General features: G+C 37.9%; 2 protein-coding genes across 2 annotated transcripts; both read right to left on the bottom strand.

Moving 5' to 3' along the window:
* Positions 1–6,746: 6,746 nt before the first annotated feature.
* Positions 6,747–10,815, bottom strand: LOC112175652. Its single transcript, XM_024313365.2, has 8 exons — positions 10,669–10,815; positions 10,473–10,541; positions 10,334–10,363; positions 9,851–9,883; positions 9,425–9,495; positions 8,855–8,936; positions 7,218–7,310; positions 6,747–7,079 (listed from the first exon to the last, which is right to left on the bottom strand). The coding sequence occupies exons 1-8, from the start codon at positions 10,789–10,791 to the stop codon at positions 7,020–7,022; spliced, it is 561 nt and encodes a 186-aa protein (XP_024169133.1). The 5' UTR covers positions 10,792–10,815; the 3' UTR covers positions 6,747–7,019.
* Positions 10,816–13,198: 2,383 nt separating this feature from the next.
* LOC112180094 (mRNA-capping enzyme) lies at positions 13,199–15,344 on the bottom strand. The gene has a single exon (XM_024318606.2). It carries the CDS (start codon positions 15,305–15,307, stop codon positions 13,226–13,228), a length of 2,082 nt encoding a protein of 693 aa, XP_024174374.1. The 5' UTR covers positions 15,308–15,344; the 3' UTR covers positions 13,199–13,225.
* Positions 15,345–15,404: the final 60 nt, after the last annotated feature.

Below are 15,404 nucleotides of genomic sequence, written 5' to 3'. Positions count from 1 at the left end.
GTGCCACCCAATAATGTCTTACTTAGGAGATAGTAATCATCTCTTGTTGATTTGTTTGTGATAAAGTGCAATACACTGTGAATCCTTGAAACTGGTGCAAGTTTTAATGGTTTAGTGGGGCAGTAGACATATTACTGCCCCCAAATAATGTCTTCATACGAATTCAGAACCCTTCACTTAACTGGTGCAAGTTTTAATGGTTTAGTGGGGGGCAGTAGACACATTACTACCCCCAAATAATGTCTTCGTTTTAAGTCAGAACCCTTCACTTAACTATCATTGACAGATTATTGTACTTTAATAAACTCAAAACAACATAAGACTTATTAAAACTCTAATTTAAGTGATTAATTAACCACAGTTAAGAAATTAGTGGGGGGCAATAATCTGTCTATTACCCCCCAATAGACCACAGTTTTGACGTCGTCCGAGACCTGCAAGGGAAGCCCAGACCCGATTCCGGCGTGGAGCTTCGGAGCTTCCCGGACATCTGACGAACAAAACCGGCGAAGCCCAGAGGGGTTGGGATCGTGGAGTTAGATGGCGTCATCCTCTGGTGGTCCAACGGTGGGACGGAGCGGCGACGGTGGAGGCCGACATCGACGGTGGAGTGGTGGGCGTGGTGGCTCAGAGAGAGAGAGAGAAAGAGAGCCTAAGACGAGGTTAGAGAAAGAGAGAGAAAGAGAGAGAGAAATCGATGAGGGGGAGGAGAGAGAGATATGAGTTTAATTTGTTAATTAAAATGAGGGCAATACTGTCAAACACTGTTAGATTGGGTAAATGGGATTAAAAAACTTTTGGTGGAGTAAGTGGGCAATTTTTAGCCAAAAATTGGGTAAGTGGTCACAGCCCCTTAGTTTTTCTATTATACGGTATTGTTCTCTATGTCGGAATTTTAGTTAATATTTCAAAATACACAACTATATGGTGGAAGGTGTTTGCCTTATTTTCTAAATGCGTCAATTTAAATTTTAGAGTTGTGAATTTCCGTTTTGTTTTTAGATCATTTATTGGGGATTATAAATTAAGAATTGACTCATATTAATATATACTTATCATGATCATAACCTATTTGATAATTGTTTCATACATGGGGGTTATATTGTTTACCAATTTTGTAACCCCTTAATTATCATTCCATCTCTTTATGATTTGTATAATTATACTAGATAGCAACTCCTTTATACATCAAAACACCACTTGCTCCACAGCGACATATATTTTTATCTTTCATCATCTCTTTCAAAATAGTCTCTCTCTCTCTCTCTACTGAATTATTTTTTGTTGCAAAGTTTTGAGAGTTTTACTATTTTACGTTTTGCCAAAGGAAATAATCAAGCAGTTCTAGGATCCAAGTTTGTGAGTGTACGCTTACAAGGATTAACGGTTGTTGTACCTTGGAGGGTAAGGCGCCACAAACTTGCTACACTGAGACATTGTCTCCGAGGGGCGAAATCTACTCTTAAGGGCAGTGATAACACACCTCAACCTTAAACTCTTTTCGAGTAATGTATCCTTCGGAAGCCTATAAATCCAAAAGATAAGTTCTATAATCCTTGTTATTTAATTTATTATGACAATAATATTATGATTATTATTTGTTATTAATATATTGTATTTTTGAGATCTTGTAGGAGGTGAAATCTGGTGACGGAAGTAGCATCCATCGATCAAATTTTCCAACACTCTATTCATGCTGATATACCAACAGGGCTTGCGAGTACTTTTTGAAGTTCGGGATGATTGAGGAAGGAATAAACCTTTATACCAAAATGATAGTTGTGGTTTCTGCCCTCAATAAGTTTTTATTGTCCCCAATAAAATCTTTATTGCCTCCAAACAAAATCTTTATTGACGACCAATAAAGTCTAGCGACCGATGACTGGAGTCCGGCGACATGTGGTTGGTGGCTGGATTCATGCGGCAGGTGACAGGAGTCCCGCGATCGGTGAACCGATCTAGGAAAAGTCTCTGATGACTTTTCTCTCTGTCTCTAAGGGAGAGAGGGCAAAATTGTCCCAAACATAAACAAAAAACAACAAACAAAACTTAATTGGGTATTAGGGGAAAAAATATGTAATTTGTTGGGTAAGTTGCCAATTTTATAAGATGTTAGAGTAAGTGGGATTAAAGTAACTCAAATTTGAGTAAATGAACATTTTCCCTCAAAATGACGTTTTATTTAGGCCGTTAATGAGTTAAATATAATGTGTAGTACGAGGACTAGTATAATGGCCAAATTTATAATTCCTTATGCATGCATGAGTCATTACACGTTGTAGTACAAATATATGACTTTGTATTATGTCTTAAATTATTTCTGATTGAAAAGTTTTTTGGTTAATTATTCTTGATTGAGAAGATTTCAAGTCAATTATCTAAATAAATTGTCAGTAGTCATGTGAACAATAAAAGTGTCGGTGACTCAAAATTTAAAAAAAAAAAAATCGGTGCATTTTTTCCTTCACCTAAAATATTTAATTATTTAATTAGTAGGTTTTGTAAGATGTTCATTATTATTATTATTATTTTTTTTTTTTTTTTTTTTTAAAAAAAAAAAACCCCACCCCATTCTCACCCTTGATGGGGCTTGAATTCTTGACCTCTTAAGATGTTCATTATTATTATTATTTATTAGCATCATATATTTCTCATTTACAATAAACAAACTAATAGAATATTAAATATAAAATAATAAATATACAATATTTTAGAGAGAGCGGCGGCGACTGCCCTGTCCTTTTCGTCGGCTCTACATCCCATCGTTGGAAGCAAATCAAGGCAGTGTTCTTTGGACTTGCAGCGGATGTGGTCTTTGTGTGAAACAGGGGTGTGAACTGGTTCGGGCTCATCATTTGGGTTGAAGAGAAGACTTCAGGGACGGTGCGTCTCTGGGTGTCTTCCTGGGTCATAGAGAGAGACTGAGGTAGGTCAAGCTCCGATTTCGTGTTGACAACGGTGGTTTGATCAAAGTTCAGTAGTGGTGGGTTCGGATTTCTGGTTCTCGACTACAAGAGTTTTACCCCTGGGTGCTTGTATTAGCGGGTCGGGCTAGTCTCGGGCTGCAGCGTTGATGACAGAAAGGTTAATGTTTGTTCGGAGGGGCCCGCTGCTGGAGACTATGACAACTGTGGTTGCAGGTTGGCAACAGGGATGAACAAGTGCACTTGCCAGCCATTTTGCCTGGGTTTGGGCCTTTGAGTCTGGGCCTAGGGCTTATGGGCTCAATCTTCGATGGGCCCATTGAGTAGGTCTAGTTCCTTTCTAGATTAGGCTAGGGTGGAGGGTGCCTTGACGCCTTCATCTATTACTTAGTGCTTGACGCTATCCTGGCCCGAGGTTTTGATCTCCTTGGGGCGATGTTGGGCCTTATGGTCTTTAAAGTGCTAGTCGTAACTCAGATGATGGTTCTAAGAAATTGGTAATTATTTCGAGTTGGACTGGAGAAAGCAGCTTATAGATGAAGAATTGGCTCCTATTTGTTTACTGGGAAGTAGCTTTCTTTTCGTACCACAATTGTCTGTTTGGCGGGTGGAAGGCTAGAAGATTTTTTCCTCAGAAGACACGGAGGTGTTCTTTGTTTATGTGTTCGCTTTAAAAGCATATTCAAATTGACTTGTAATGAGTTTGCAGTTCTTAGATAGGAGCTTGGTTGTTACCTTGAAATTTTTTTTTGTCTTTAAGTGTATGTAGAATATGATTTTTTGACTGGTTATCTGATGCAATGAACCTTTATTTCAAATAATAATAATAATAGAATATTGAATAAACATTTCAAACAGGTGAAAACAAACATAAAAAAGCTACAAACAATGTTGTAACCTAGTGATACTGACTCAGTGATCTAACGAGTCGAACTTACTTTTAGATGTGTCACAGCTCCCTATTCCATCTCTCCTACTAGGGTTGAGGTGTTTCCAGTGGTGGAGCCAATGAATGACGAGTGGGGGCCACTGCCCCCAGTAAAATCATGAATTTTGTTAACTGAGGTTCTTTTTGCCCCTATAGCAGTAGATTAACTTAGCTTCTTTTGGCCCCCATAGCTATAGATTAGGCATATATTAATAGTATGGGCAAGCTAGACTTGCTCTGTGTGAGTCAAACTCCTCCAACTGGGCCTCTTTTCCTAACATTAAATTAAATAAGACTAAATGTACTTTTTTTTTTTCAATACATTTTCTTTCTATAACTACTTCTTCAAAAATAGTTGTGTTACTGAATAATAATCACTATCTGGTAAATAAAAAACCCTATGCGGCTCTGGCCGCCCTCTCTTTCCCCCTCCCCCTACTGGTGTTTCCCACCAATCTACCGTGGACATCCTCTACGATTTATTCGACACTTGATGGCAATTAGGAAGCTCGCTCTCTTGATACTTCTAATCTCCTTTTCTTTGGGGTTCGATGTGTGGAAGGCATGGCTTCACAATCAGGATTGGCTGACCTTCGATGACGGCTTTGTTTCTATGATCGATGGTGATGGCGAGGTTTGGCGGCAGATCGGTTGGCCATCTCCTATAGGTGAAGGCGTTGTGCCCTGGCAGGTTCCGGTCTTGATGTTTACCGTGGTCGAGGCTGCAGCGGACGTCGGTGATGGTAGTGGCCAAGTGCTAAGGTCAAATCTAAGCCCAATTGATGGGGTTGAAGTGGTGCAATCCCAAGACCTATGGAAGATCTGGGTTTGGGACCCAGGTATTAGTGATCTGCATCTCTGCTATGCCAGATTTTGGTGGTATCTCCATCACCGGGAGAGTAGTCTCCGACCATATTCAAGGACGAGGAGGAGAAGTTGGGGCTTGGGTCGTAGGGCCTTAGTTCAAATGTGGTGGGCTATTCAATTGCTGGTTCAAGGCAGTGGACTGGTGGCTTGGGATTGTTTTTTGCCTACTGCATTTCGTGACCCTTTGGATCTTACATTCGTGGGAGGCTCTATGCAATTTACTAGTATTTTTGTATACCAATTGAGGTCTCTAGGCGAACCTACTAGTCTAGTTGTTTCGAGTCATGTAATATTCACTAGGTTACGAGCTGCTCCTGCTAGTTGCTTGTTTAAAATAAGTGAGCTCCTGCTAGTTGCTTGTTTAGAATAAGTGAGCTCATTTTATTTGCAATGAGGGTTACTTGTCATTTGTTAGGAAGCTTGTGCCATCTAGAACTTTTGGCATGAGACTACTTATGATGGATGTGCCTTCTAGCCATGGATAAGTAATGAAGTTATCTATTTCTAAAAAGAAAAATACATTTTTTTTGAAAAGATACATTTTCTTTCTATTTTTGCCTCATATGATCATTTCAGTTCCATAACTTTTCCATACTTCGTCAGAGGTTACTTTCTCATAATCTTTCTTCCTTCTCATCTAGAGTATACTCTTAATCTTACATTCTTTTCTAAAGAAAATATATAGGAAGAGAAACAGAGTGCAGAGGATGGACGAAGACTCCGTTGTTGATATCGGCTGTGAGAGGTGATGTTGTCCGATCTGCTTATCTTTAGTGAGATCAAGATATTGTCAGCTGGATGTGAATAAGGACCAAAAAAATTTGAGATTTAATTTATGAAATTGGTTTTGGAGTGGTGTAATGGAGATTCTGATGATAACACACTTTTTTTTTTCCGGAGATTTTATTCTTTTGGTAAGATTAAGTTTACAAATTGAAGATATAGATGGATTTTATCCAAATCAGAGCTTGAAGAGACTAAGAATTAGATGTTTGGGAAAGAAAGATTGATGTGGATTCTAAATTGAAGAAGAATGGATAGAATGGAATAAAGACCATGAGAGAGAGATCTCTCTGAGTTCATGGGTAGAGGAGAGGCAAAAACGGAAAGATAATTTTTTGCCCCCGTTTATATATATTCCTGCCTCCGCCACTGGGTGTTTCGTCTTCCTCTAGTGGTGGTCATGGAGAAGCCCCCTGATGGTGGGGTCAACGATTGGTGCAGTTATTCAACTGGATAAGGCCAGCATTTGGTGGGGTGCGCAGGTGAGGGTTCGCTTGAGTCATAAAATCACAATGCTTTGAATTTGAGTTCTCGCTGTGTGTTTCCACCCTTCTCTTCTTGTAAGTATGGGAAGTTCTGAAGGTTTTTGTACAGTGTGTGGTCTCCTTGAGCATCCAAAATTGGGTTGTTTGAGTCCTCCATGCCCGAAGGAGACTGATGGCACCACTACTGAAGCACCAATCTCATTTACAAACCCTATAACCCCAATACTAGAGTTTCAAGTTCAAATCTGCAAGTGTCGAGTGCATCGGTTGGAGGTTCCAACTTTAGTGACATCAAAGCGAAAGTCGTCCAGCTCTAATCATTGAAGCAAAACTCGCAATTTTCTCATCACGTTACTTTATAAATAACCTGGCAATCAAAACTTGCAGTGCATCAATCTTCAACCAGTTACCCTCCCAAAATCTCACATTCTCCTAAATGCCCACCACAACCTTGATGCAAAAAGGAAGAAAAACCTTGAGAAACATCTTTACGATATGATTCCCTCTAACAAATCTTCACGATGACCCCCTTAACAAATCTTCACTTCAATACTTACATATGCCCCAAAAAATGCTCTTCCAAGATATATCTCCACAATCAGTTCCCAAGCAAAGACACTAGACCATCACATCCCAACTAATCAAGTGATCTTTCTTCCCATCCTCTCTTCCTTCCCATAGAAAACTTCTCTTCATACTTCTAGTCTCTATATTGAAAGACTGGTTCATCAATCAGTGGAAACCTTTTACTCAACAATCATAACAGAAGAACAATAAGACATACTTAGTAACACATCTTACACAAAGAATACAAAAACCCTACAGATGTTAACCAAAATAAAAAAAGAAACAAAAACCTTAAAGATAAGATCCTAGATCTGCATTTTAGACCTATATTACAACCCTATATTACAATTAGAACTTGAGCATTCTGATTATATGGAAGTACATGCCAAACAAACATCTAATGTTTGAAATCAAAAGCACATAGGCTTATCCACAAGAGCAGTTTCCTCAACATGCTGACTGCAGTCATGAATCATGGACCCCATTGCTGTTATACATTCCATAACTTGAAATCCCACTTCTCAACTGCAAAATATTTTCATAGTTGAAACAGCTCTAAGATGTTGCGAAAATATCTTCCAAGAATGTTATCGGGAGAATGAGAATTCACAATGACAAAAAAAAAAGAAAAAAGAAGACAAGATAGAGAAACAAAAGGTGCACCTTCTCAACAGCATTTGCCATGTCCGACATATCTGGTCTTCCTTTCTTTAACAGTTCAATACGATCCCGCTTAAGGTGATTCTGTGCCTCCGCCTGAATAAAAAAAAATAAAAAATAAAGAAAGGAAGAAAAGTAGTTCCTGAAAACTTTGATACTATGTAGTCATTCCTTCGTATAAATTGAAAGAAGAAACTTTTTAAGATGACTGACATCAACACAGAAATTGTGCGAGAGAGAGAGTTTTGACATGCAGAGTTCCCACTTTACCTGGTGACAGCTACTATGTTATACAGATGTTACAAGCCATTGATCATACAATAAGTGTCACACCTAACTATAAGAAGTCAAGAGGATATATAATCACAAGTATCAACATGACAGTGTTTAACCTAATTGGCCAATAGAAAAAATTATCTGAGCATATGTATGGCCTCACGCAAACAATCTAGCCTCTACACTAAAAAGTCACATAACTATTGAAACCTCAAGAACAGATGCAACATGTGCAGACCAATACAACAAACCAAGACCTTATAACTTATTATCCCTCATAAATAAATGACAATAACCATCACCTGACAGCAGTCTTCCAATCTAAAATAGTAGAATACGAAAGATCCTTTAAATCCCCAGCAAGGATTTAATTCTTCCAATCAAGAAGTTGTACATTCCCCCCCCCCCCCTCCCCTCTCCTCTTCCTCCACCATCCCCACCCCCCCCCACTCACTTTTCCATGGTGCACACAAATACTGCCCAGCATTAATTATTTTCAATATCCTCACATCCTATTGCATATAGTTTCATCGACTAGTGAAGGGGTGAAAGCCCTGAAGGAGTCGTACACGTTTACCAGCTAGCTTGGTAAAGTTCGTGTTCTCATCCCAAGAAATAGGATTTAATCCCCAATATTGAACAATGGGGGAGAGCTCCTTTCCTGTGCAACAATGGACCTCCATTTGACCACAAGAAAGAGTTAGAACCTAGGAAGCTTGAATACTATATCACAATTTTAAACATCGACAAACACATCCTGATATGAAGAAATTGATGATGAAATGCTAAAAGCCATGGTCAACGAAGTGCCTCTTTTTTGTAATCAAAGAAGTGCTTGAAATACATATACCACAAAATGACCACAAGAAGCCCAATGGGTCTCAAATCCAATAGACCAAAGAAAAAAAAAAAAACTTAGACCCTAGGATCCTTGAACCTTCAACACGATAACACAATTACAAACATCTACATAACTTTGTAGGGAGAAATTGATGATGAATTGCTTAAACATGGTTGAAGATATGCCTCCTTTTAGCAATCAAAAAATAATTACATATATCACCTCCAACCAAAAACTGACCCATTCAATGGATGAAAAAGATAAGAACTTAGTACCTAGAAACCTTGACTACTGAACACATTTTTTAAATTTCTACCTAACCATCCTGTAAGGAGAAATTGATGATGAAATGCTTAAAACATGGTCGACCAAGTGCATCTTTTTAATAATCAAATATTAAATACATATACTATATCATGTCAGTAAATGTTGGAAAATACCCGGAGAAGTAGACAATGCTGTCTCCGCTCTCTCTTAAAGAGTTTAAAATGAAGTTTAATTTTGTATATGTGTAGTTGTGTACCTTTTCAAGCATCTCTGTCAAGTACTGGATCTCCTTCTTTGTTGTTCTTGACAGATCGTGGGCAACATCCATTACATTAGTCCTGCATATGAGTCGCTACATGTTTAAACAATGAAGTATTGGGGGGAGAGAGAGAGAGAGATGTAAAGAACCTATATGGCTTCAAACATGAAAGAGTAAACACAGAGGGCTTAATCATAAAACTTCAGCAATTACCAAACAAAATGTCCACTAGGCATTGAAACCAAACATTTTAAAAGATTTAATATACCAATTTGTTGAGTAGATTGGTCTCTTCCCTTTTTGTTCATCTGTTTGCATCAGCTTGTGTATTTTTTACTAAGATCCCTTCTATTGAACATGATGTCATACATTATATACAGGACTTATCAATAGAAAGAAAATTAATGTAAACACTGGGCATACACAACTTTTGGAAATTTTGTCCGGCAACCCACACTTATTTACTTTCCTTCTATATATATATATATATATATATATTATTCATGGAAAAGAAGATATTCGGTAAGCATCCGTGTACATATAGTTCAAGATATAAGAGATACCTACTTATTTGAAAACAAAGGATCCAGACTTTGTTCTTCCACCAGTTGCTCTACAGTATCCATTGCAGTTCCAACCTGCAAGCAGAAAGAGGCTTGATATCACAGGATGCAAATATAACTTTTAGAACTCTGTTATGTACATTGCTAAACTAGAACGAAGATGAACTTGACTAATAGTTAAGTTAAAAAGAAAGATCACTGCATCAGTAACTTTTGTAGTAGTTCAATTGGTACCATATACAAATCATCCTCTGGATCTTATTTCAACTAGAATACAAACATTTTGAAACTATTATTTTTCAGATGTTCCAAAAAACACAGGAAAACCTACATAAGTTAGTTTCTATTTATTTATTTATTTTATTCAAACATAAGTAGTGCAATGATATAAATTAGCATTATTATCACCAAGGAATAACCATGTGCATACCTGTGTTTCGAGACATATATGCTGAAACTCGTCCTGTAAAATTACAAAGACAAATTGTTCAGAAATTCAGGTTATAGTGTTATAGAAAGTGCGTCATAGTTTAAAAGTTACATTGGAAAGTATCATCTGTCATTAACAGTGTGATTGAGATTGCAACCCACGAAAGAAATCAAATCTCCAGACAGTAAGATCCATGAAGTAGAATAATGGTACAATAAGACCGAGAATAAAAGGTGTGTTTCAGAAAGGTCAATGGTCTCAAATTTTCCATTCTGTTAACAGTTCTCAACAAAGCAAAACCATTTGCTAGAAATGTAACAATTAGTAAGGAAATCATCCAACTATGCTATCTAACAAATAAAAGTGGTCTTGATAAACCCCCACCCCCCAAAATGCATTTCCCTGCTACCACATCATTAGCTGTTCTAATAAAACATTCTAAGAAATCAAAAGAAAAACGGTAATTGGATCGAAAAGTAGTACCTCTACATTCTCATGCAAAGAACTCATGACCTGAAAATAAGCATACGACACAATCCACTTGCAGCATTAGTTCAAGTTTCCCTTGTTAAAAATATAAACGAAAATGCCTAGGTTGGTAGTTGAACAACATCAAGTGTACCTGAGTAAAGAGCCTGTGAAGACGTTCATGCTCAGCAGCTGTGAAACTCGGCAGCGCTTCACAGAATTCCTTTCGTTTTCAAAAAAAAAAAAAAAAAAAAAATCAAAGTTAGTTCATGGAATCAATCTATAGGAAATTAGCGAATAAAAGTGAAAAATCTAGAAAAGAATGAAATGGGTGTGTTTCAGAAGGGGACCTGAAAAGAGCAAGGAGCGAGGAGAGAACGTATGGCGAGGTTGAAGGACTTGTTCAAGTCCCTTTGCCTCGTCCCCATCGCGCCGATTCTTCTGATTTTGAATCCACAATAACAGAGACTCATCGGTCGGGGTTTTAAATTGTTCGGTGAACTTTTTTATAATGCCCAAAATGCCCTTATTCAGAGTTTCAATTTACATCATGTCATGGCCCCCCACTTTTTTTTTTTTTTTTTTTTTTTTTTTTTTGAGAATACCCCACTATATAGGTTAGAACTCTTGTTTGCTCTGATCGATCATTCATGAATTTTATGCCTCTTTACTTTTGTGTATTTGAACTGTGTACTCTCTTCTAAGTTGTGCCTAGTGCATGTATATGAGATGGAAAGAGACAACCGTTAGTTGAAAAAATATAGTCCAACTACATTTCCAAGAAACCCTGGGGTTGGCCAAGTCTTTGCTTTCATTAGGCTTAGTGATGGAGTTAGCCATGTTCTATATATGGGTCTCAATTTAAATCAAGAAAAGTGGGAGACTTCCTTGATTGTTGAAGTGATTTTAAGTTTCATGAAATTTTACTTATCAGATGAACTTAACCCCCATTGTTGTTGTAGTTTTCTGTTTTGAATTCTGTAGCTCTAAAGGAAGTGTTTACTAATGAAGATAGGAATCTCTATATAACAAGCTAGCACTTCATGTGGTAGAATGAATTCAGATATTGTAGTTAGATGGGATCGATTACACACATTTAACGGATTCTAACTAGCACAAACCCTAAATCTCATGTCAAATTTAAGGCAGTCCAGCTATGCTTTTTTGCTTTTTCTCAAATCCAATGGCCTTTGGATTTGTCTGTCAACTGTGAGCTCCATAGAAGCTCCTAATTATGATCATCAGAAGTTCAGAACTAAGCCTTTGACAAGTCAGGTTGAATTTTCGTTTCTTCTTTTGAGCAACTGACATCAAACATTTTTACTTAGAGTTACTTTTTATATTGATGTGTAAAATTCGCTTCCTATTTATACACAATTTAAATTGGAACTTTAGGTTTGATTCTAAACTGCTGCATATGCACTTTGTGAGGGGTTCTTTGTTGGTTAAAAAAATCTGTCTTTTTGTATTGTAAAACAACTGGTTAAAATGGGAACTTATACTTCTTCCAAAGCTAGTTATTAATGTTGTATGACCATAGATACAAGTTGTATCTATATATGGTTTGGACAATATGTCTTGCTACCCAAACTTTGGTACCTTAAATCTTATGTATGGTGGTTGAACTCTGACTGGTATAGTTTGTTGGCTGAAGAGAATTTTTGCAGGTGATTGTTTCATTATACTGGCATTAATCATGTTTCTGAAGATATCATGCACTTTCTTTGTTTTTTTTGTTCTGGCTTTGATTTTGTGGTGGTTGTGCTAGTGTGGTCCATTGTGATGTGGCTTTTCTGTTTTGATCTGATATATTATGTTCTTACAGTTAGGAACTGTTAATTCAGGTTTGTTACAAGAAGTCAATGACTTTCTACTTGTGAACCAGTTGATTTTAGCTCCAATCAAAATGGAGGAAACCTTCGTGCTGATTGAGGATTTGAGAATTGCTATTGGAATGGAACTGCTGCTGGGAGAAACAAAAATAGATTTGGTGACAATACTGATGCCACAATATATGGTGTTGAAGAAAGTAGACATACTGGATTGAGGACTTCGTATGTGTTGAGGCCAATGGGCTATGAGTCACAGCCTCTATAACTCTGAGAATCCAGTAAAAGAAACGATGTAGACCTACTATGAAAAGGCTTTCTCCTGGGTTTAATTCTATTCCCACTGACTTTGGGGAATTTATACCCTAATTGAGAAAGGAGATGGAGATAAAAGAGTTTTTTGAGCTTTTGTTTGGTATGCTGGAATACTATTGATTGAGCATATATACAAATTCATTATTTATTTTGTTTTACTAAATGGTATTGTTTATATTATTTCCTTTTACAGCCCTTAAGATCCAGGTAAGAGAAGAGTTTCAAACCTTTATTCCTGTGTACAAGTGCTGCGTACACGTTCTGGCGGAAAGCATGCGCAGTACATCAACAAATACCTACTTGCATACATGTGTTGCAAAGCTTAATATCAGTAGTGCAAAGTGAGGATATCCTTGCATGTAATGATTGTTTCGTGTTTTTAGTACAATTTCTGAATTTGAAACTACAGGGACCTGACTTTGGATGTATGTTTTAGGTTTCAGTTATTATCTGCAGCTTATTCATGTCTACTAAACAAATTCCAGGAATTAGCATATTAGTTGCAACTTAAAGGCTCACCGACTCCAGATCAGCTGAAGATGCGGGTATTACCTTCTTACTTTAACAGCCATTAGTCTATTATTTTACAACAACAAGAAAAAAAAAAGAAAAAAAAAAGGAAATGTATACGAGAAGAGTAGTCTTAAGATCATACGACAAGCCTCAATAATTATTATCATAATATACAATGAAATAAGTTTGACAACAATATAAGGAATTGTAGCTTTTGCTTGTCTTCACTGTCACCTGTCACCTGTCACCTCTACCTTGCTGAACTTGCATGTTTCTCTGTTGCTTTGCTATCTTTCTGTATTCTATGAACATATATAGGCAGACGAATGGTCTTGTATATCTCATTTAGCAAGACGTCCTCTGTGATATTGTCCTTTATGCTTTGCATTATCTTGTCGTGGGTATTGATGTCATTTGGAGCCGATTTATCAGTCCTAGTCCGCATATAGACCCATTCTTTTGTCTCAGAATCCCAAGAACACTCTATTATTTTTCCGGAATAAAAAGATTCCACACTACCCCTAAACGTAATCCTATATCCTTCCATTAGTTTCTTCTTTCCTCGTTCATACAGAAAAAGCTGTTGCCGGCCATCACCACTTACCTCAAATAGAAAATCCATAGAGTTCATAGCAGGATATTTCCACTTTAGAAGGCCTTCATCTGCTCCCTGAACGTATGGATCATCCCAACCCTGAAAGATAACACCATCTGCATCATGTGAAAGCTTTGGAATGAAGTCCTTCAGAAGCTTTTCAACCGTAGAGAGCAACCAAAAGCCCTTCCTCCTCACCGTGAATGGTTCCAAGTCATATCTGTAGTTGGGATTATTCCTACTTTGGTAAACTCGACGCTGCTCATTCCGAGGCTGAATTACTTCTTCCTCAATCATCTTCCACCGCTCATGAAAAGGCAATTTTACCACAGGACGGTTGTTGATTGCCATCATGTCATAAATTAGGTATCTTCTCTTCTTCTTCTGTGAACCTGGCTCAGTATCAATCACCATCTCCCCGTCTAGTAACGTATAGTGGTGAGTACTAGTACCATTCTCAGCTAAACCATTTGTGTGTTTGCAAGGAAACCTCATTTGAACTCTCCTAAAATTGAATTTTCTATCAATCAAGTAACACCCGTCCTTAGTAATTAACATCATGTATCGTGTTCCATCAGCTTTCCATGTAGCATAATAATACCTCTGCTTCAACAGCTGTAGCTTTTCTCTGCTAAGAGAAACTGGGTGTGACCCTGGGAATGCCGAGGTTATATTCTTACAACGCGTATTAAGACTTTGGCAGCAGAACAGCCGCATCTCCTCTTGCTGCTCAGGAGGTATCTCATCACCCAAGATATCATCATTTGTCATTATATCTGTATCCATATCCTCATGCAAAGGACCTGCTAAACCTTGATGATCGTCGTCGTCGTCTGGAACAAATTCTGAAGACCTCTTCCAATCTGGAGTTGGCGGGCAAACAATTTCTGCAGGCTTCCCTTCATGGTAGAATGAGTATAGAGCATCAATGTAGTCCGGTTTATATATTCCCGGAGGGCGCGCTTTAGCAAATGTTTGTATTGCTTCAGTGACTGTATGCATCGGTAGCATGCGCATTAAGTAATGTATGATCATATACCCTGTTCGATTGTGTCCATGTGTACAATGCACAAGGATATACTTCCTAGGGTACATCTGTTTGAATCGTATGACTTCGTATACAAACCTATTCACGGAAAGGTTGTCGGGTACAGAATCTCGCCCCTTGCATGGAATTTTGACATGCCTAATACCCTCCTTCTCCAAATCAGAGGTTGGATAGTAACGAGATTTGAATGTGTTGGTCAAATCGATCACCAAACCGAGTTTTCTTTTCAGGTGTCTCTGTTTCTGAATGACTTGCTTGAGTGAGTATCTTTTACCAGGAGGAACATAATGATTGTAGGACTCACCTAGTGGCACTTTAGAAGGTATCATGCAATATAAGTCTTGACCAGACGATGGGCAATCCAACCACCCAGAGGGGAGCTTAGATGTGTCATAAGAGCTGACAAAATGTTTTGGTTGAACTCGAGACGAATCATATGAAGGAGGCGGTTGAGATATCGATGTTTGCATCTGCATTAGTACTGATCTGTGATCATCTGAGCATTGTTCTAGTCTCATTCGCTTATGTCTCTCTTGGTTGTCGCTGTGTGCTATATCTACACCGAATAGCATTTGTTCAAGGTTTGGTGCCGCCGTGGAAAATTGTTCTGCAGGACCTTGCAAAGTCTTCTCATCTTCTTCTTCAGGTAATGGTAACAAATTCAAGTCGAAGTCCGTAGCAACCATCATCTTGCAATACTAGACAATTGATGTGAATCGATCTCTATATCTGTTGTCTGGAATGGATTTGCAAGAATGCGGCATCTCTATTTATAGTCATACAATT

The sequence above is a fragment of the Rosa chinensis genome, chromosome 7 (assembly GCF_002994745.2).
Source record: "Rosa chinensis cultivar Old Blush chromosome 7, RchiOBHm-V2, whole genome shotgun sequence".
NCBI classification, from domain to species: Eukaryota; Viridiplantae; Streptophyta; class Magnoliopsida; order Rosales; family Rosaceae; genus Rosa; species Rosa chinensis.
The sequence above is the reverse complement of the archived record's forward strand: the minus strand, read 5'-3'. Positions and strand labels throughout refer to the sequence as shown.